This window comes from Eretmochelys imbricata, chromosome 15 (genome assembly GCF_965152235.1).
Source record: "Eretmochelys imbricata isolate rEreImb1 chromosome 15, rEreImb1.hap1, whole genome shotgun sequence".
In the NCBI taxonomy this organism is placed as follows: Eukaryota; Metazoa; Chordata; order Testudines; family Cheloniidae; genus Eretmochelys; species Eretmochelys imbricata.
The window spans coordinates 9,365,944-9,388,576 of NC_135586.1; the positions used below are offsets into that span (position 1 = coordinate 9,365,944).

General features: G+C 40.7%; 1 protein-coding gene across 2 annotated transcripts in view; it reads left to right on the top strand.

The window, feature by feature from the left end:
• The first annotated feature begins 1,421 nt into the window (after positions 1-1,421).
• The window catches only part of SUDS3 (SIN3A corepressor complex component SDS3), a 30,826-nt gene continuing 9,614 nt past the window's right edge, over positions 1,422-22,633 (top strand). Inside the window, exons 1-10 of one of the 2 annotated variants that reach the window (XM_077834894.1) lie at positions 1,422-1,707; positions 4,077-4,146; positions 5,381-5,436; positions 6,182-6,253; positions 9,719-9,738; positions 10,405-10,561; positions 16,379-16,474; positions 19,147-19,208; positions 20,311-20,332; positions 21,103-21,208. In XM_077834894.1, coding sequence (XP_077691020.1) covers positions 1,542-1,707; positions 4,077-4,146; positions 5,381-5,436; positions 6,182-6,253; positions 9,719-9,738; positions 10,405-10,561; positions 16,379-16,474; positions 19,147-19,208; positions 20,311-20,332; positions 21,103-21,208 — 827 coding nt within the window. In that variant the 5' untranslated portion in view covers positions 1,422-1,541. The remainder of the gene's footprint in view (positions 1,708-4,076; positions 4,147-5,380; positions 5,437-6,181; positions 6,254-9,718; positions 9,739-10,404; positions 10,562-16,378; positions 16,475-19,146; positions 19,209-20,310; positions 20,333-21,102; positions 21,209-22,633) is intronic. The other variant, XM_077834895.1, reaches the window with a different exon arrangement.

Genomic DNA, 22,633 nt, shown 5'->3' on the forward strand with positions numbered 1-22,633 from the left:
CAGCTATTTATGAAAACTTGGAGTTTAGATAGTAAGATCTTAATAAGCCTCCAAGTTTCAGTGCCATATAGTAATAACTTTACAACATAAAAATATTTGAAGTGTAGTTTGGAGGCAGGATTTCTGTTTCTCCAGATCAACTACAGAGGAATGTCAGGCTTCTGCTAAAAGTCTGTTTTATTAATCTCTCCACATATGGCAGCGATTCCATACCCCTAATAATTTTTGTTGCCCTTTTCTGAACCTTTTCCAATTCTAATATATCTTTTTTGAGATGGAGCGACCACATCTGTACACAGTATTCAAGATGTGGGCGTATCATGGATTTATATAGCGGCAGTATGATATTTTCTGTCTTACTATCTATCCCTTTCTTAATGATTCCCAACATTCTGTTCGCTTTTTTGACAGCTGCTGTACTTTGAGTGGATGTTTTCAGAGAACTATCCACAATGACTCCAAGATCTCGTTCTTGACTGGTAACAGCTAATTTAGACCCCATCATTTTATATGTATAGTTGGGATTATGTTTTCCAATGTGCATTGCTTTGCATTTATCAACATTGACTTTCATCTGCCATTTTGTTGTCCAGTCACCCAGTTCTGAGAGATCTTTTTCTAGCTCTTCGCAGTCTGCCTGGGACTTAACTATCTTGATTAGTTTTGTATCATCTGCAAATGTTGCCACCTCACTGTTTACCCCTTTTTCCAGATCATTTAGGAATACGTTGAACAGTACTGATCCCAGTACAGACCCCCTGGGGGACACCACTATTTACCTCTCTCCATCCTGAAAACTGACCATTTATACCTACCCTTTGTTTCCTATCTTTTAACCAGTGACTTTGATCCAGGAGAGCACCTTCCCTCTTATCCCCCAACAGCTTACTTTGCTTAAGAGCCTTTGGTGAGGGGCCTTGTCAAAGGCTTTCTTAAAATCTACGTACGCTACAGCCACTTTTCAGAGTTAGCAGCCGTGTTAGTCTCTATCCACAAAAAGAAAAGGAGTACTTGTGGCACCTTAGAGACTAACCAATTTATTTGAGCATCAGTTTCCCTGGGCTACAGCTCACTTCATCACCGGACCCCAAATCACATTCATCCACCTGTCTGACAGGTCTGCTCTTTACTAGGTTCAACCACTTTGCCGGGCACTGAAGTCAGGCTTGCTGGATCCGCCTCAGACTCAGTCCGGCCCTCCACCCGCCCAGTCGCTACCCGACCCTGGATCCAGACCCGGCCCGGGATCTGCCCCCTCCCCTGACTGGGGCCCGCCCAGGTTTCGAATCTGCCGCTCCCAAAGCGAGGGGCCCAGAGCTCAGCCCCGCCCCCTCCCGCCCAGCCGGAGCACCTGACTCCTCCCATTTCTCCCCGGATGTAGGAGTCCTGCGCATCCGCCTGCGCGAGGCCCCGCCTAGGCAGACCCTGGGACCCGGAAGTGGCGCGCTGAGGTCCTCGGCCAGCTGCCGCCGAGCCCGAGTCCCGGCTGAGGCGGCGGGAGCAGGAGAGTCCGAGTTCCGGCCGGGCCGCGTCCCGCCGCTATGAGCGCGGCCGGGCTGGTGTCTCCCGCGCCCCCGGCCCCTGTCCCGGCGGGGCTGCCCCCCGCCGCGCTGCCCCCCGGCCCCGAGTACTACGAGGAGGAGGAGCTGGAGAGCGCCGAGGAGGAGGACGGCGAGCGCAGCGGCCGGGCCCGGGACTCCGACGAGGGTGAGTGGCTCCCCCCGCCCTCCTCACAGCGGGCAGAGGGAGGCGGGGGGAGGGCCGGGGCGCAGGGGGGAGGGCGAAGTGGGGGAAGGGGGTGGGGTGGGGTGTACCAGGAGATGGGGTTCAGGTAGTTTGACGGCTTGGCAGGTGGCTAAGCTGCCCGAGGTGGGGAGAGGGTGCCTGGGTGATCCTGGGGAGTAGGAATGTGTGGCAGAGGAAATCCAGGGAGTTACTGCAATAGTGGAAGAGGAGGAAGTTTGGGTGAGGAATTGATTTAACAGCTTGGTGGAGAACGGAATGAGTTCAGGTGAACTGGGATAAAAAAGGCAGTAGAGAGTGTTTTGGAGAGGAATTTGGAGACTCAGGGGCATGGGTGAGATGAGTTAGATGGAGAAAATGATCCAGGACAAGAGGAAGCTAGCTGGGTTATTGGGATAATGAGATGGGAAAAGAGAAATAGAGAAGTGATGGAAAAGAGAATTGGAAGAGGGACTCCAATATGATCAGAAAAGATACTGGGGTAGAGGAGGGGTTTAATGGGGCACACAGAAGAGGTGGTTGGGGGGAGAGGGATAGTGAAAGGACAAAGTAAGAACATGGCAGTTGGGGTGGCATTTGGCTTTGTTTCAGTGGTATAAAAGTAACAAAAGAAGAGGTGGTGCTCCAGGGGTTGGGAAGAAAGGGTATGGTTGGGGGTACAGAAGGATGAAATTAGGAAGTATAATAAGAGAAATGGGTCATAGAAGGTTAGGGGAGGGACCCTTTGTAGATACAAGGGGAAGAAGAAGGAGGAAGAAATGAGCCATGCACAATGTTGAGAGAGACTCTTGGGGTGACAGGGAGGAGATGATGCTGTGAAAGGGAATCATCTGCTTTGTGCTCTCATTTTTTCATATTTCAGTTTAAGGCGAGTTGCTTTAAGCATCTTATTGTGGCATATCATGAAAGCATTAGTGCGTTCAAGGCTTTTCTGAAGTCTTGATATCCTGGGGTGGGGAAGGTGAGGGTGTTTTTAAGGACTCTTCATCTTCTCTGAATAGTCCTTCCCTTTTGATGTTTAGAGTTGTCATAAATCATTTTAAACGCACCCAGTGTGGCTAAAATTTATTGTGATGTGTTTGAATTAAAATACCAAGGCTTCCTCAGTTTATCTTAGCAGATGTGGCCCTCTCTAGCATGGTTTGCTGTAGCTATCTCTTTGACTGATACCTTATTTGATACATTGAGTTTTATCTTAACACAAGGAACCTGAAGTGTTTGGTATTTTAAGGAAGAAATCTGAGAAGGGCAGATGGAATTAGAGACTGAAGTTCCAAGTCCACACAATAGCTAATGTACTGGCAGTGCAGGCTTTCCAGCTCTACCCTTCCAATGTGTCTAATCCCTGACTTGACCAGATGAGCTCGAGGAGTGAGACGGTAGTTAACTGTTCCCATTCAGTCTTTAAAGGAGGAGATGTAGAGGAGCTGCAGAGAATTTGTAATGCAGCATTAACCTGTTTTATCAGTGTCCGACAAATCTGTGGTAATAGTCTTTCTTATATGTAGATACTGGAGTACACATCTGAGAAGACTAGGTGAAATAACATTACTTTAATTATATCTTCAGTGGGCCCCTTGTTTCTGTTGCAAACTACTGCGGAACTTAGTATAATTATCACTCTGCTTTGTAAAAAGAAAAGGAGTACTTGTGGCACCTTAGAGACTAACCAATTTATTTGAGCATAAGCTTTCGAGCTACAGCTCACTTCGTCGACGAAGTGAGCTGTAGCTCACGAAAGCTCATGCTCAAATAAATTGGTTAGTCTCTAAGGTGCCACAAGTACTCCTTTTCTTTTTGCGAATACAGACTACTACGGCTTCTACTCTGAAACTCTGCTTTGTAGTGCTATAGGTCAAGATAAAGGTGTATTGATACAGTTATATGGGAGTTAAGGATGGAAGCAGCAGGTCAGGGTTAAAGCTATAAGGAGGAAGACTGCAAAGCGCTGTTGGTGCTATGCCTGGTTCAATTAATGATGTCAAGCCCTTGCATTTAAAAGTGCTAAAATAACTTGATTTCATCCAAAAAATGAAATGGAGTGGAGTGGGTGGGAGGAAATCGCGGGGGTATCCTATGTCAAAAACTGATTCTTTTTGATATACTACCAAGGTTCCTTTTAAATGTTTGCGCGCCCATCTTGAACAGCTTATATGTGTAGGAAATGTGTACGATGGTTTGAATCATCTCCAAAATTGGAAATGTCAAAATATATCCTTTCTTTGGCTGCACTAAATTAATTTGGAATAACTGCACGTGTGCCACAATCACTCATTTCTTTAAAAATGATTTGATTTGTTTGGTGTTATCAAATTTCTCTTCCCCTTGTTCAGATACTGAGGATGCTAGTGAAACTGACTTGGCAAAGCATGATGAAGAGGACTATGTAGAAATGAAAGAACAGTAAGTAAGGTACCCCTTCCTCCTAAACCAAAAACATTTTCTGGCATCCAAGAGGCTGGTCTACATTACAAAGTTAAGTTGGCTTAAGTACATCACTTGGCTGTGAAAAATTTCATGCCCTGTGTGATGTAATTAAGCCACCCTAAGCCCTGGTGTAATCGTTGCTATGTCAGTGGAAGAATTCTTCTCTTGATCTAGCTACTGCCTCTTGGAGAGGTGGATTTACTAGCATGACGGAAAACCCCTTCCGTCACTGTAGTAAGTATCTACACTACAGGACTACAACGGCGCAGCTGTGCCCACTGTAACATTTCTAGTGTACACATATCCTGAGATTTTTTAACTCTAAGATAGAGGCTGACATTCTGATTGCATAGTGCCTCGCCCAACGGGGATAGGTAACTATATTGGACTCATTAGGATTCTCCTTTGCCCCACATAAAAACTGCTTAACCTGTTCAAGAACCTGCGCACTGGCTGCTCTCCTTCTGGACAAAAAGAGGTGGATGTGACTTTCCTGGAGACATCCAACTATGATCCCTATATTGTCCAGAAGGCCTACTTGGTACCTCCCAAACAAAGAAGACACCCACTTCATGTTCTTGCATAGTACACTACCAACAACGATAGCCCAGTAAGCCAGACTTTTTGGACTCTCAGAGCCTAGTAAAATAGCTTTTCTTGATCTTTAAATGCAGTGTAGCATTCAGTAGTCTCTCACTTGTTGACAAAGATGTTTTATGCTTGGCAGGAAGGATGAACTTAGGTTAAAACCACAGATCTTCGAGGCAGGAGATTAAAGTTCTGTTCGTGGCTTTGCCACAGTTTTACTCTTAACCTCTGTTGCATAGGTCTTGGAGAAGACTTACTCTAAAGCCAAGACTCATAAGGCATGGAAGTAGCCCCTTCCTACAGATGGGGATCTGGGGAACAAAGATTGAGACTTGCCAGAAGTTAAGATGGCAAAATGATTCTGTGGTACTGTTCTTAATATCAGTGGAGCAAAACATCTTGCAACAATTATTTCTGAGGTTCCCAGCATAACCTTTTTTGGTTTATTTTATAATTAAGTGGCAGTACAGATTTTAAATTGAACAATACTCCCTCTTGTAAAAGTCTTTTCAGGAGGACCTCTTTACTTGGTGAGAAAATGAAATGGATTTATTCACCTAAGCAGGTGGTGAAACAAACAGTGTGGTTGACCTGTTTATGTAATATTGCCCTCTCTTTGCAGGATGTATCAGGACAAACTGGCATCTCTTAAGAGGCAGTTACAGCAATTGCAGGAAGGTAGGGTTTAAAATTAGTAGGTTTTTTTCTGACCATAAAATTTTCAGTTTCTAAAAAGTGTCTAAGTGGAAGCGAGAAATGACCGTAGTAATGTCCTGAAAGTGTTGTCCATAGAAGATGGACACACTGTTTTGTTCTGTGTGCAGTAGAATGAGGGCTTGAAATCATGTTTACATTTTAGTGAAAAAGTCCCTTTCTTCAATACTTTCACTTGTGAGATGGTTTTGCAATTAAATGAGGTGTCGGAAATGTGAGGGCTTGTGTTTCACCTAATTGTGGTAGGGTTTTTAAATGAGATGTACCTCATAGCCCTCTAGAAAAATGTCTCTTGAGACAGTGACCATGAGGAAAAGTTGCTGTTGGAGCTCATGGGTCTTCTCACACAACTTCATTCTTCACTGTTATAGTCCATACTTCCTATGTATCTCCCTTTCTGTATGTGATGTGCCTTTGGCAGCTTCCCACCTTTGAGAGACTGCAGGATACCTCTCACACACTTATGACTCTACTTACAAAACAAATTCAGCCATCTCCTGCCATGCACACAAAGTGGATGGTGCTGCTACATAAATATTCTGGCTGGTTTTTGGGAAGCAGGGTAGCAGTCTTCTGTTTAGGCTTTTTTTCCTCAATAAATGTATACTTTATCTGAAATGCTAAATTTACCTAGAGAGTATGGACTATCTAAGATTCAGTATTAGAAAACAATATGACCTTATGGCAATCTGCAATTTATTTCAATTAGGTACTTTGCAAGAATATCAAAAAAGAATGAAAAAACTGGATCAGCAATACAAGGAACGGATACGGAATGCAGGTGAGCTGGATTTTTGTTTTAAAAAAAATGCATGCAAAGAACCTTTAAATTATGTAGGTGCCTCACAGATGAGAATCACACCCAAGAAACATGACATGGATTCAATCCTAGGAGAACAGGGTTGGCAGGAGCCAAAGATTCTCCAGTCTTTCATTCTTTTTGGTGATGCTAAATGGCTTCTTTGCTGAGTATGCATAAGGCATAACAGAATCCATCATGCTTTTCTGCAGGTGTATTGGCTAACTATAATATGTTTATCAGTAAACAGCAGTTTTGACTAGGCACTTGTATGCCTACAGTTCAAGTAATAAGATCTCATAGTCTAATATGACAGGTTTCAGAGTAACAGCCGTGTTAGTCTGTATTCGCAAAAAGAAAAGGAGTACTTGTGGCACCTTAGAGACTAACCAATTTATTTGAGCATGAGCTTTCGTGAGCTACACCTCACTTCATCAGATGCATACCGTGGAAACTGCAGCAGACTTTATATATACTGGTCACGCAATCACAGACATGAAGGTCGCTATCTTAAAACAAAAAAACTTCAAATCCAGACTCCAGCGAGAAACTGCTGAATTGGAATTCATTTGCAAATTGGATACTATTAATTTAGGCTTAAATAGAGACTGGGAGTGGCTAAGTCATTATGCAAGGTAGCCTATTTCCTCTTGTTTTTTCCTACCCCCCCCCCCCCCCCCCCGAGATGTTCTGGTTTAACTTGGATTTAAACTTGGAGAGTGGTCAGTTTGGATGAGCTATTACCAGCAGGAGAGTGAGTTTGTGTGTGTATGGGGGTGGGTTTTGGAGGGGGGTGAGGGAGTGAGAGAACCTGGATTTGTGCAGGAAATGGCCTAACTTCATTATCATGCACATTGTGTAAAGAGTTGTCACTTTGGATGGGTTATCACCAGCAGGAGAGTGAATTTGTGTGGGGGGGTGGAGGGTGAGAAAACCTGGATTTGTGCTGGAAATGGCCTAACCTGAAGATTACTTTAGATAAGCTATTACCAGCAGGAGGAGGTATTGTTTCATATTCTCTGTGTATATATAAAGTCTGCTGCAGTTTCCACGGTATGCATCTGATGAAGTGAGCTGTAGCTCACGAAAGCTCATGCTCAAATAAATTGGTTAGTCTCTAAGGTGCCACAAGTACTCCTTTTCTTTTTATAGTCTAATATGACCTCTTGTAAATTATAGTATTTAACTTCTTTTAATTGTTCTTTCAATCACCTTCTTTCAAGCCTGCTGCTGTAGTGATTCCTTCCAACAAGAGGGGCATGCAATAGGGGCTAGACAGCTTCCTGAAGAGTTCACTGCTTGTCCTTTGGAATTGGTTAGAGACTTTGCTCCAGGGCAGCTTTGTCCTACATGACTGTGGGGGCTGGGCTTGCTGCTTGTTAATCACACCGCAGCTTACTGGCCTAGGATCAAAGGACCGAATTAGTCTCCAGGTATCTACTGCTCAACCATGAGGCCAGTAGCAGTGCTACTTTAATTGTGAAGCTGTTGATAGGACGCTCAGTAAATCTTTGTATGTAAAACTTCGTGTATCAAAGCCTGTTAATGTAATTCAAAATTCCCCATAGCAGTTATGGGAAGTTGTCAGGGAAACAGGCTGCCATACGGTCTTCCAGTGTGTGCTTCTAGAGTGAGTAGTTCAGAAATTAAATTAGTTCTTGTTCACTCATTCCTATGTAGCTTTTTATCTTCCACTTAATTAGAGATCCCTTCTCAGAAGGGAATGTGTGGGAGTCAGAAATGAAAATGTAGCAGTGTTCTTCCACCCTTCAGCAGTGAGGAATAAAACCTTGTAATGCTGTACAGATACCTAGGCCATTTTGCACTGCAGCGTGTTTATACTGTGGGTTCTGATATCACTGTTTAAAAGCCACTAACAAATCTCAAGTGAACACTGACCATCATATGAATGGTGCACTACCAATGTTTCTAGGACTGTATTTGTCCCCTCAAAGAATTTGCCAGTGAAACTTGAACTGCACTGATCTCTTCCTTGTGCTCTCTGCAGGAATTTGTCTTCAAGCATAGAAGATGAATTTGATGTAGTTTAGAATTGGACTCCAGTACTATTTTTGTGTTTTTGTAATCTGTTAACGTCAGACTAAACTGCAGTGTGTACCCTGGGCTGGCAGGGATCAATGAGATCTTTGCTGCAGTGGCAGAGTTCTTCCATTGGGGGACAGATGGTGTTAATTTTCACGCTTGTGATAAAACTCCTACTGCCAACTACAGCAATATTGGGAAGGGTGGCAACTGAAATTGTGTTCTTGCCCTGTCTGCATTTTTATTTGTCTCTGTCTAATATGTACAAAATTCTCAATTCTTTGGACTTGCATTTTTTTTTTTGTTATTTCTGTAAAAGAAGCATTCGTTCCTTATCTAAGCTTTCATTGCAAAGCTCTTAAGAAATCAAGACTGGCCTTAATTGCACAGTTGTCATTTCTGGCCTTGAAACAAATTTTTGTATGCCATCTTGATGTGGCTTCCTGATGCATATAAATTCTTACCTAAAATAGATCACAAATATAATTCTTTAATGCACCTATTCTGTTCAGAACTTACCTATTGTTCCTAGCTCTTGCTGCTTGCCAGAGGTTGAAGATCACAATTATCAATATTTGATATAGTGAAGTAAGGACTGATCAAGAGCCTTAGTTTACTTTGAATTTGTTATCACAGTCTTGAGTAAAATCCTCATTTTGGGACGCACATCCTCCAGTAATCCTGCTCAGTTTGAAGTTGTTGAGAATTTTGCCACTGATTTCATTAAGAGCAGGACTGCTGCACTTATGGGCAATACTCTTCCCTGGCCTCAATGTATGAACTGAATTATGTAATTGAGACAGGATATAGTTTGCTTTATGTGGTGCATTAATATGCTCCTCATCTGCTGTGGGGCAGTTAACCTCATGTCTGTTAACTCAAATTGATGAAAGGGCTTTTCTGCCAAAGAAGTGCTGCTGAAGCAATGACAGCTGGGCCTAGTGAAATCTGTTTAAACCATGGTTCTTTGCAGAACATTCATCTGGCATTGTCAGCTGCATCTTTCAAGTTTTCATTTAATCTGGAAAGCTAAATCTAGTGCCAACTTTTTAAATAGCATCTTAAGCTAGAAAAAATTCCAACTGCCTTTTAAATGCCATTAAACATGGCAGCTTGGCCCAACAGAAATGGATCAGAAATAGGACACTGCTCTACCACCTGTGGTTTAAATGCACCTACAAAATGTCAGCCTATAATATACTTTTACAGAAATTTTGGCACATGTATGCTGGAATCAACAATGTAGAACTATGAAATGTGCATCAGAATGGGATAGGTATGTACCCTGTTTACTCCACCTTTTTTGGCTGCAAAACCGAGTTACTTAGTAAGGCAAGTTGTTGTTGTGTGTCTTGTAAGGATAATAAAGTGATGCTAACTAGACCTGTATTTTTTATCTTTCAGAACTCTTCCTCCAGCTAGAAGTAAGTGTTCATGTGTTCTTAGCTTCTAGAAATAAAATACCAGTCTGTTTTTTAAGCCTAGTATCTTATCACATGGTAGCTCATGTTCATTTTTTTTCCAGGAAATCTATGTAGAGGTTTTCTTTATTTAAAATTGATTACCATAGCTGAGATATAGCATAAACTGCCATCCATACCACTACTCAAGTAACTGCTGAAGATGGTTTAAAAAAAAATTAAACAGTCACTAAAAATAGCCATTTGTGGGATTTTTTTTTTTTACATTAGGTATGTATTTTGGTAAATCATTTAACTTGTCTTCCTTCTTTTAACCTACCTGCAAAATGGATAAATTATACTAATTGTATAATATTGGGGATTGCTCTGTTAAAGAACTTTATGATATTTGAGTTAGGTGTTATGAAGCATTACAAAAGAAGATTTATTTAATATGAGTAGCACAACTATTGCCAGTGTAGTCATTTGTTTATTGTTCATTTTCTTAAGCATTTTTCAACTGGTCATAGAAATGTTGATATACCTTTTAAAATGTAAGCTGACTATGGCTGCTCTACTCCAAAACTAATCAGTCCTTGTTAGCATTAGTTCCCCTTTCCACTTGTAGTGTACATCCTGGTCATTAGGCTTCTCTTCCTTAATCCTCTGTTTCTTTTTGGCTTGCATTAGACAGAGCAGGTGGAGAGAAATTATATCAAAGAGAAGAAGGCAGCAGTGAAGGAGTTCGAAGATAAGAAAATTGAGTTGAAGGAAAATCTGATTGCTGAATTAGAAGAGAAGAAGAAGATGATTGAAAATGAAAAGCTAACCATGGAGCTAACAGGAGGTAAAACAAGATAAGCATCTGTCTCTTCTCTCTCCAAAAATGAGACCTAAGCACAGGGGTTCTCAATCTGGGAGTTGGGACCCTCTCAGGGGGTCGTGAGGTTATTACATGGGGGGTCGTGAGCTGTCAGCCTCCACCCGAAACCCCGCTTTGCCTCCAGCATTTCTAATGGTGTTATAAATTAAAAACACTTTTTTAACATATTTAAGGGGGGGTCACACTCAGCAGCTTGCTATATGAAAGGGGTCACCAGTACACAAGTTTGAGAACCACTGCCTAAGCACTTTTCAGAAAACTTAAGTTTTCTTTCAGTCTCTGATCGGCAATAGGATTCAAAACCTAATTCGTTTCTGAATGCTCAAACTAATGGATCAATATAGTTAAATTTGAGGGCTTTTATAGAGTTTTGTAGAATTATTTGATTGTTTCATGATTTATCTAGAATTGCATTGACTTTGTTCTTGTTTAGCAGAACACGCTGCAAAATTTGACGTGTGGTGTTACACCGCTCTTGCTACACTACCATTCCACAGCTTGGATACCTTGTAACTTGATCTGAATGGAGCTTTACTTTGTTTTAGGTAGAGTCTAGGGGTTATTTAACAGAAAATTTAAAAAATCTGGATACTTACAGGGAGAGAATTACAGTTCCTTGTAGCATTTGGTCTACTAGAATGACCAAAGCTATTAAGTTACAAGAGTGACCAGAGCCTATATGGTTCTGCATCTCGTCTGTGTCTCTATTTCTGTATCTAGGGTAAGGTGTTTTTTTATGTTGTTTGTTTGTGCAGCACTTCTGTAGCTGCCTGGTGAGAATTCTTTCTTGACTATGGAATTCCAGTGATCACCCGCTCTGAAAGGAGCGTGTAAAACTTCATAGTTTTATTTCTGTATTGGAACTGGAGCCAGAGACTGGGACTAAGTTTGAGACTTATGGAGAAAAGGGGTGACTGTTTTCCACATGCAACCAGTAGTGTGGTGTAATGCTCAAAAAAGGTAACATTTTTTCCCCCCTGTAAACTAAAAAACTCCAGTTTGATAGAAAATCTTTTTGCCCAGAATGTGCCACAGCATCCATTTATCCCTTTCTGAGGCTCCTCCCTTTTATTAGTGTAAAGGGCAGATGAGAAATTTTGTTGCACATTATTTGATTTGACAAACTTTCTGCTTATTGGGATCTATGTGAGTGGACTGCGACTTCCTTATTAGAATATTTATATTACCATAGCATTCAACTGCTGTCAAGCAGGACCATGTGACTCAGCCAGTAACAAAACTTCAGCAGTAGTGTCAGCAGCCAGCTGGCTTCTATAGAAAAAAGCCAAGTTGTTGAAAGGCTCCGTACCTAGAGAAGAAACTTTAATAGGTACTTACAAGATCAAGTTTAACCAGAAATAAATGGGACCGAGGTATAAGAGAGGGAAGTTGGCTCCTTTTAACTTAATTTTTTGCACCTATAAACACTGATGCCTTTGGGCTTCAACATGTAGAAAGGGGAAAACTGCCTGGTTGATTTTGTAGGATTCCTTTGGAACCATGGAATGGTGGACACTAATTCACACTTTGTCTGAAGAGTGAGTCCCTGTGGTTGGCTTTTCAACTTTAATAGCAACACAGCTTTAAGCTATAGGTCTTAAGTGTCTTTTTTGCATGTTTAAGATGTGTTTGATCTGGAATAATGGCAACTTATCTGTAAACCTAGTAAAGACCTCATGTATATCCCCGTAGCTTCTCTCATCATTTGCCTGTAGCGTGGTGACAATTGGAGCTAATGCATTAAAACCATCTTTGTTACTGAACTCTTCTAGCGAACACACACCAGATGTTCATGGGTTTTTTCATTAGGCCACTGGGAAATGTCATCTCATGACCTCCCACTCCATCTGCGGGGAAGGGACTACTTCAGTACCTGAAGTCTGGCTGTTCAACAATGTGGCACATCTCAACAGTTTCTCTATCCAGTCATGCCAGGATTTAATCTGGGTTCTGAGTTCTTTAGTAACAGATGCTAAAGAGGCAAACAATAAAGGTTGAAAAAGGCCATATGAAGCCAGTAAAATAGATAAGGGGAAAATTTCATTTGTGTTCAGACTCTGGAAAATGGGCATTAAGTGGACAGATTTTTTTTTTTTCATGAAACCAATTGATATCCTTGATGTAGAAAACATTGCCAAGGCAATAACTGACACAAATGAAGGTAGGTAGAAGGATAATTAGCCTATTTCACAGATGGTGCTATGAGATTGTACCAATGCTGTGGTCTTGCTTTTCTAATGAAGAGCAACTCCGTCACTTTATGGTGCGTCTGAGACAATATTGTGTTAAAAGGTGTCCTTTACAGACCTCCCATCATAGTTTCTGCCCAAGTTTGCAGACGTACGATTTTACTGTTGTTTAGGACTAAGAAATGAAGTCTGTGTGGATAGATGTGATGGCTTTGTGTGACCTGCTCAATCTAACATTGGCCATAAGAGCACTTTGTGTCTCATGGTATTTTACTTATTAACTAAAAATCAGGATAAAGATCCAAAGTAAGAGAAGCATTTAGACCATAATGCATTTTAAAATTGTTTACCAAAAGACGACACTTTGCTGCTTATACTGTGTGGAAATTCTTTAATTTCCATGCAGCATCTGCTTTGTGTGCTAAGGGTTCCGTTCGTCTCCTATTTGAGTTAGCTTGGTGAATGGTCTAGCTGTAGCATACAGGGAGTGACTCTGTTACAGCTAAGAAGTTTAGAAAGGATATTGACTTAGCTAGAGGGAAGAGAGGGGAAACTCATTTTCTAGCTCATCTGGTAAAAGGACCCATGCACATTAGTGTTACCATTAACTGGAAGATTTCATTAATTGTTTTCCTGCTATAATGTAAATTAATTATAATTAAAGAGCTGAATGGATCCCACTCAATAGTAGTAACTTTCTCATGCTTTTAGATTAATATAATCCGTGCCTCAGTGTCCTTTTTAGCTTTTAGTGTTAATACTTGCTAAATTCAGCTTTCAGTCATGGAGATTTCCTTTTGCCATCAACTCGTCAGTGAATGGTACTTTGTATTTTTAGCTTTTATCACAATATTCGTTTCCTTCATGTGCAGCATGGTGACACTCTCTGATTTGAGATGAGGGGAGGATTGATCCCTGTTTTGAACATGCGTAACTGCTCTAAGAGTTCGCATCCTGAGGTAGTCTGGTTTTCAGAGATGGACAGGCAAGCTCTAAGCTGAATATAGCTGTAGGCATATTTAAAGACATGCCTAAATTCTCAGTATATTGAAAGAGCTCTGTATCTGAAAAACGGTTAATAGCTTAAGAACATGTACAAAAAACTTAGCCTGATCCCTTAAACTGTTGAGCTCCTCTCTCTGAAGCCAACTTTCACATTTTTTAGATTGTCTTGCCGTCCATGTGCTCTCGTGATTGTATTAGACACCCAAGTTATGCAGTGCGAAACCGTATGTCCTTTGGACATTTGAAGGCAGGGAGCATGGACTGTATGGACTGTATGCCCTTTAGAAGATGGGTTTACATGTCACTTGATACATTTCTCCATTGTTGCACAAACTTTTCACTTTTAGGTTCATTAGCCTAAGTAGACCAAGGAAGTTTTCTTTCTGTCTTTCTGTCTTTCTGTGATGTGGTTGAGCACCGGGTTCCAATAGGAGTGTCTTTGTAACAGCAGCGGTAACTGGATCTGCATGAACATCTGTGCAGTTCATCTGCCTACATATAATTGGCCAACGTTTGCATGTGGTGAAAACTTCAAGTGAGCGGTTTGGTACCATACCATGCTCCTGTCCCATCCCAGAGTTTGTTGCGCAGTATTTGAAATCTTAAGTACTACTGCTAGGCACTTTGGTGTCCCTAGCTTCTGTTATGGTGTCCCTAGCCTCTGTTTGCCAGAAGCTGGGGTTGGGTGACAAGGCATGGATCACTTGATGATAACCTGTCTGTTCATTCCCTTTGGGGCACCTGCCATTGGCCACTGTCAGAAGACAGGATACTGGGCTTGATGGACCTTGGTCTGACCCAGTATGGCTGTTCTTATGTTCTTGGCTGAGCTTTTCAGAGATGACTAGGGGATTTTGCAGCACAGTTCTCATGAATGTTAATGAAACGGTGGTTAAATCCTCTAGTTGGTTTTGAAAACCTTAGCCTCTATGTTGAAAACTGCTTAGTACTTAACAAAAGAATTAGACGTGTTGGATTAGAGTTTGAGAGATTTGTTAATGTTCTAACTTGATTTTTCCCAACCCTTTCCCTTTTATTTTGTATATTTTGCTATCCAATAATAGGCTGACATACTCATTACTTTGATTTAAGAATAAAAGTGGGCTGTCATTTTACTTAGTTTTTATTGCGCTTCTATTTCAGAGGCAATAGTATGGACTCTTTTCCCGTTTGAATATGTCTGTCCTTGGGCTGAAGTTTAGCATGTTAATTTCAGCTTTATATGCTTATGGGCTGTGTAATTAGATTCCGTTTTTAGAGACACTGTCTAGGTACACCAGAGAGCACTGAATGTGGAGTAGTCTGCTTTTTGTGTGGGCTGCACAGTGTATTTTGTGGTTGGTGAGAGATCTCACTCAGTACAAAATACTTGTGTAAATTTTTTTTTTTTCGTTTGGGTGGGTTGGGGATGAAAAGGAGCCTCACTTCCACCTTGGTATGCTGAGGGCTTTTCTGTTCTTTCTGCTTTGCTGACTTCAACCTTTGTTACTAATTTGGAATTGTAAGTACCATTTTCCAGTAAGAGAACTGGCTGAGTTTCCATTTAGAAACAGTCAACATCAGCCATTAATTGGCAAAACAAACCGCTCTTAAAATCCTTCAGCAATATAGCCTTTCTCAGGAGGGAAGTTTATTTCTCTATTACATTCTCCTTTGTTCTGACTTGGGGCATCTTTATAAAATGACTTCTGTGTGGGGTCGTCTGGATTCAACAGATCAAAAAAGAATAGTCGTGGACTTAGCGAAATCTCAGCTCAAGTAGTTACTCAGCTACCTAAAATTCTCCTTGCCGTTTCAATTGGATATGGGTGTTTTTTCCAACTTTTTGTGATAAAATGGTTCTGTTGCCGTGTGCTGTTAAACAGCTGCTATGACTCACTCAAGAGGTGGCTGCGTGGCTGTGGTAGATGAAGCAAACTTTGTATATAGTTTGTGATCCTCTGGGATTAAATGTGTTCTGTGAATTTAAGACCAATTCAGTAGAAATTTGGCTCAATCAGTAGAGTTGCGGCACTAAAAAGCTACATTATAGCAGCCTCTCATATACTGCGTCTCTTTACATCTCCAATATACCTTAGTGGTAAAAATTGTTATTGGCAAAGTGACTTGTCTGTATTTGAGGCTGATGGCTTGCAAACTTGTGTTTTTAAAGAAAATCTACCAGGCTTTATTGTTAGTGCAAAAATATTTATAAACCAAACCCTTTATACATTCCAGTTAAATCTGGACAAACAGATGTTTGATATTAATATCTCCAGAATGTATATATGTGCTGAGACTTTAAAGTAGCATCTTTCTGTAATTAGCTGTAAAACCCTGAAAATATGGTTGTATCACGTGGAGGTGGCGCAGCCGTATCCTGACATCCATAATGCTGTATTTAACTCAGTAATCAAGAATTTTGGGGTTTTTTTTTAATTCACTGCCACCAGTTTCAGCGTTTGCCAGTGCTGGTAACTAATGTTGAAAAATATAGTTCTCTATGTGAAGAAAGAAAGATGATTCTTCCTGCTGCCTTTCTCATCTCCCTATCATTCTTCAAAATCTTCTGTGGTCTTATCAGCTGTCCAACTTCATTATTCTGCAGATTCCATGGAAGTGAAACCTATCATGACAAGGAAATTGAGAAGGAGGCCAAATGACCCTGTTCCGATCCCGGATAAGAGACGAAAACCTGCCCCTGATATCCTTTTTACACAATCAGTCAAGTGCTATTTTACGAGTCTAGATTATTGCACATAGGGTACAGTATGTCAATAGTGCAGCACCCAGGAAAGAAAATTATAAATAAGGTATAAGGACCTGACTTAATCTGTCAGTCTAAGACATTTGGCAACGTAATCTGTCATGTCTAACCAGTGTTGGAGTAAGTAAACTCGGTATTTTGAGGTCACTTAACAGAAGACTATAACGAAAACCAGTTCTTAGGCCCAGTTTTTGAGCGTGGTGGCTTGACTACTTCGGGTTTTGTCAATAAAGATTGGGTTGTGAATTTCTGAAGTGGATTTGTTTTCAAAAGTAACCATCTCATGCCCTTAGAGTATGTCTACACTTGGGGTGATGTTCCCATCTCACACAGACATACTTGCTGCCTGTCCTATTGTGGCTATGCTGCTATGTTTAGTGCCCTAGCTCTCATGTATGGGAGCTGGGACTCTCACCCCCAGCTCATAGTGTAGACATAGCCTTAAAGTAAGTAATCCCATAGACAGGACATAGTTTAAGATGGGAGGAAGGGCTTTAACTCAAATAACTGACAAAATAGTTGAGAGGAAATTCAACTGTTCTTCCCCTTCATTTGATGTCTGAGAACTGCCATTCCACATCTCTAATCATCTAAAGAGATGTGTAGCGAAAACAAGGAATGCAAGACTTGCTACTGTAACTAAAATTGGAGAAAATCTTTCATGCCTTCATACAGCACAAAGGAGGGGAAAATACACAATCTTTATTCCCTTCAGAAGTCAGCTTTAATAGTCGGGTACCATCACCTGTTTAAGTGTTTGCATGGTTCCCCTGCAGGTATGACTACTTTTTTGAACCTTATATTTAACTGGAAAGTAAGCCAGGCACATCTATTTTTCAGAAGACCGATAGAAAGAACTCCAAGCTTATTATTTAAATGGATTTTTTTTTAACCCATATCATGACTTTTGGGAGTGACTCATGATTTCTGCATGCTCGTTCTAATTGAATATAACTGCAGGGGTCTCCTGCTTTGTTTGAACTACTCCTGCTAGATGTGTGTTTTTTATTTTATTTTTATTTATTTATTTTTTTAAAGAAGAGTAGATAGCATCCCTTATTTGCCATCATTCAGGGAACTCTGTCACAGACTTAATATTTTTCCCTGCTGCTGTGGAAATCACACTCTCATCTATAAAACTGTGGCTGCCAGCTTGGTTCCATATCTTGTCTAAGTTAAGCACTGCCTGCCTTCCTCACTGGGGAAGGGTTAATGCTAGCTGTACGCAGAAAGGTCAAAGTTTGTTTTTTGACTGGGTCCTGGATGCTACTGCACTAAAGCAGGGATGCAGCAAGTAGCCCATCAAAATGAGCATCCTGGAAGTGATGCCTCCTGTTTTTTTTTTTTTTTTTTTCCCTTTTTGAATGGACAAGTCAATTTAAAAATTGACACTTCTGTCCAAGTGTTCTTACTTCTCAGTGTTAGAAGTAATGTGTAAATCACAGCTGGAAAAGCTAGGGAAATTTTTCCTGTTTCTTCACTTATTTTTGGTTACACAGACTGTGTATTTAGGTATTTTATAGATTCAGTTTTGTTTCTCATATACAGTTAGGTTCCCCTATTTTGTAATACCTCCATGCAGAGGGGAGCAATACACTAGAAAAGAAAGAGGAAGATGTCATTGTAAAACCAGAAAAACTGGCACTGGAAACTTGGAGTGCATGTAATGCTCTGAAATGCTTCTAATTGTATTTAATAATTGACTAGATTTCAGGTTGACGGTACTCCTTTTTATCTTCCTATCAGTTTTATTTTGTTTTGCCCCAAGATGCACTGGAGGTTCATATTTTCTATGCCTCTGCTCACACCCAGTGGACGAGCAGAACACTGAACTCAGCTCTTCATGAAATGTGAGGTGACAATGGGATCTTCTTGCAGCTCAAGTATTAGCTGGTATTCTTCTCCTACAGTGCAGGTCAGAAAAGATTGTTACAATGTTACCGGTTGATGCCTTCACAGAGTAAATGTCAAGTGTTGGGTTTTTTTAAGCATTTTTTATTGATGAATATGGTTAAAATGGTATGTTCTAGAACGTATGCAGTGTTGTAGCCCTGTCAGTCCCAGGATATTAGAGAGACAAAGTGAGTAAGTAATATTTTTTACTGGACCAACTTCTGTTGGTGTGAGAGAGGCAAACTTTTGAGCTTACACAGAGCTCTTCTTCACGTCTGGGAACTGTCTCAGGGTGCAAGTTTCTGAGACTTGAAGAAGAGCCCTGTGTAAGCTCGAAAGTCTGGGAAACTTACACCCTGAGACAGTTCCCAGACATGAAGAAGAGCTCTGTGTCAGCTCGGAAGCTTGTCTCTCTTGCCAACAGAAGTTGGTCCACTAAAATGTTACCTCACCCACCTTTTGTGTCTAATGTGCTAGAATAATTTTTGCAACAGAACTGTCAGTTGGCTACAGACTACATGAAGCCTTGAAGATGGCTGTGTAATAAATAGGTTTGTTTCTTTGATAGGACTCTTTGAGTATTAAGTTTTAGATGACTTTCTTCTAAAGTTCTGAGTTTGTGTTCTGGTCAAGTGAGAGGGAGGCCACTGGGGTGTTTGGTTTCTACCTTTGCTTGCCAAAAGTGTCTTGGTTACATGTACCTTAATTCTGAATACCTCAGTTAAATTATCTGCTGACAGATGAACAGATAATGGAGGATTTGAGGACACTGAATAAGGTAGGTAATAGCCGCCTTCTTTTCAATGCTGAGAATTAAGTTTCTCTAGATCAAGCTATCTCCATATCTGGCTAATGAGTTGCTCCTTTTCATAATGCTGGGAAATTGTCACTTATGTAGCTATCCCATCCAAAGTAAGCTTTCTAGTCTGTACTCCACTGCTTAACATACCCAGGCTTATCAAGATGGTGGTTCCTTCCCCCCGCATCCCATTCCAACAGGTTAGAATTAACCTTAATGCATCCGATGAAGTGAGCTGTAGCTCACGAAAGCTTATGCTCAAATAAATTGGTTAGTCTGTAAGGTGCCACAAGTACTCCTTTTCTTTTTGCGAATACAGACTAACACGGCTGTTACTCTGAAACCTGTCCTTAATGAAATGGTATATATTTGATGTACTATTTGCACAAAACACAGTATATCTGATCCTAATAAAGTAGGAGGAATCGGAAGCGTTTTTCCTCCATCTGGATTTACAGACACTGACACAAACTCCTGTCAGATCTCAGATCTTAAAACAGAAGTCACGTGTTTCCCTCTTTCTCTGTAATGCATCTCAGCTGTTTCATGTCATAGGATGCTGGCTGGGTGAGGTGGGAGGGTGTACCTCTGTATATAAAAGGTTTGTCTCTTCCAGACCTGTTATCTGTTTTGCCAGATCTCCATCAGGGTCCCCATATGGGCTTGTTAAAGCTATGCAAGATGATGGAGTGAGTTTTCAGTGTTCTCATCAATGAGGCCTATTTTAGAACAGTTTACTCCAAGCCTGAACAGAACACCCTGAAGATGAGGGGAGGGTGTGAAATGGAGTTTGGTTTTTGGTTTGTTTGTTTTGGTGAATTACTGGAAGTGAGAGGAGAACTTCATTTTCCAGATTTTGTCTCATGATGCTGATGTTCTGTGTCGAGCTTCTTTACTGTTTGTGATTTAATGTTCTGGATTCTAGTTATAACTAATAACATTACTTACAATTTTACATTCCAGTTCTTTTTGAATCTTGCTTTTCATTTGTCACAATTCCTTTTTCAGACTAATGCTTTTATGATACCACAAGTTGCATTTCAAATGTCTAAAATTGCTTTGTTCCTCTCTTTTCTGGTAGCTTAAATCACCCAAGAGACCAGGTAAGTGCATGATGATATTAATATTGGGGTACAAATCATGTTCTCTCAAGCATACATGAATCTTGTTGGAGACTTGTAGCAGTCTTTAAATTGGAACTTCTTTTAATCTCTGTGGTTAGCCATCCAATGAGAATTACTGGCAGTTCTGCTGCTTCCAAACTGCCACCTTACTTTTTTATAAAACGAGCATTATGAATAGTGAAATATGATTGTGCAGGTGTCTGCCTGTTTAAATGTAGGATTCAGGAATCGACCAAAATGCTTTTGTAAGAGGGGTTTCATCTTTACTACATAGTGTATTGAGATGGCTCACCGAATTTTCTCGGGTGGGTGGGGCCACTTGACTTTCAGACTTGTGCTACACAATTCACCAGTGGGGTCTGGATATTTCTCTTGTGTTTATAGGTGGCTTTATTTCTGTGTTTTGGGTTTAGTTATATAACAAGAGTCAGTTAGAAGCTAATACAAGGGTCATTCTGTCTGTCTGCTACTTTTAACACTTTTCAAGCTCTTTGAGAGAAGCCTGGCAACAGCCCTTTTACGTGAAAAGAGACAAGCACAGAGGTGAAATGACTAGCCCAAACAGAAGGCATTTATGTCAAAGCGGAAGTAAATTAGAGTTCCTCTGTTCATACCACACCTCTTCCGTCAGTGAAATTGCATTAACACCTCTGAAGCTAAGACTTATGCCTATAGTCAGTTTTCCTGTTGCACGTATATATGCTGATGTGCACATGCTAGTCTATATATACAATTTATTTCTTTTTCAGCCTCTCCTTCGTCTCCAGAACACCTGCCAGCCGCACCTGCAGAGTCTCCAGCACAGCGGTTTGAAGCTCGGATTGAAGATGGCAAACTCTACTATGATAAAAGATGGTAGGTTTAGATGGAATACGTGGCAGCTGCTGCTGTTAGTCTGAGCTCTGTAGCAACAAAAGAATGCAAAGAGAACTTGCTTTGGAAAAAGCATTTTAGAGGCAAAATGTGTTTCTGAGCAGGAGCTAGCCACTTACCTGTGCTGAGTGAATTAAAAGTGGCTATAGTTCTATACTGCAGGAGTGCTGACAGAAGTCTGAGTAATGGTTTGCTTCCCGCTCTGACTTTAGTGGAAGGTATTTATGGCTATGTAAGTTGCTGTCCTTGGGGCCCTATTTTGTGCTACAACACTGAGGAAGTATTTTTATTAAAACTAACATTAAAAAAAGTAGTCACCATTAAATGCAGGCTACAATTGCAAATCCATTAAACTATTACCCAAATGTACTGGTGCTGATGCAGCAGCTCTTCACGACATCGGCAGTTCTTAATTCAGCTTTATGGTACATTAGAATGTTACGCCACAAGGTGGCAGAATGTAGTAAAATATTATGAACCTGCAGAGTAGAATGAAAAATGTTTCTAATAACTAAAACCAAATAACCTTTAAAGATCAAACCCCCACACAAGAACCAACTTCAGAAATGATGATCAGATTTATCTCTGTAATTTTTATGGGTATATAGCTACTGAAGCCTCACGATACATCAGGGAAGATGTTCATTTTGTACAAAACTTATTTCACTGGGTCTTCCCTTTTAAGCTTAATCCTATGAAATATGCAAGAGTGAGCAATCAAGGACGCAATCTAGTCCTTTAAAAATAGCAAGCAATTTATATGACTCTTCTAATATATGTATTACTTTGACTGTTGAGCCGTGTGTTGTAGATTAGTTTGGTGTAATGATAGCTCAGAAAACCAAGGGAAGTTGCTGTAACCTTCTCACTGAATGGGTGCCATGTGAAATGAGTTCTGCTCAAGATGAGCACCTAGAAGGTAGGTCATTTTCTCATCAGATTTACTGCCTGTTCTTTTTTTTAGCTATTAAGCAGAAGGCTTTAACTAAAAGTTCATAACCTAGCACAGCAGCAATTTTGCTGAGTTTGTTAAAGCAATTTTCCTGTTACCAATCCTCTGGTAGTGAAATTTCACTAAAGGTTTGGTATGTATGGTGGCAGTTAGCAATAGAAAGGAGCTTGAACTTGTGTGTGGCTGAAACTAGGTTTCAACAGACTGAGTCTTTTCACAAGTGTATTACGTTCTTTTTTTTTTCCTCTTTGTTTAAAACTACTATCCTTCCCTGTTTTTTCTGAAACCAGGATAAACTATAGGTATTAAACTCCACTCCCTAAAATTTCAAGCACACGGACACATCTGTAAAAGGTGTATGTCCTCCCTCTTAGAAACAGAGGCTGCTCTTGCATCTCTTAGTCAAGCAAAATTCCCACCAAATTCAAACTAAGGAATACACAGTTGGACCCCAG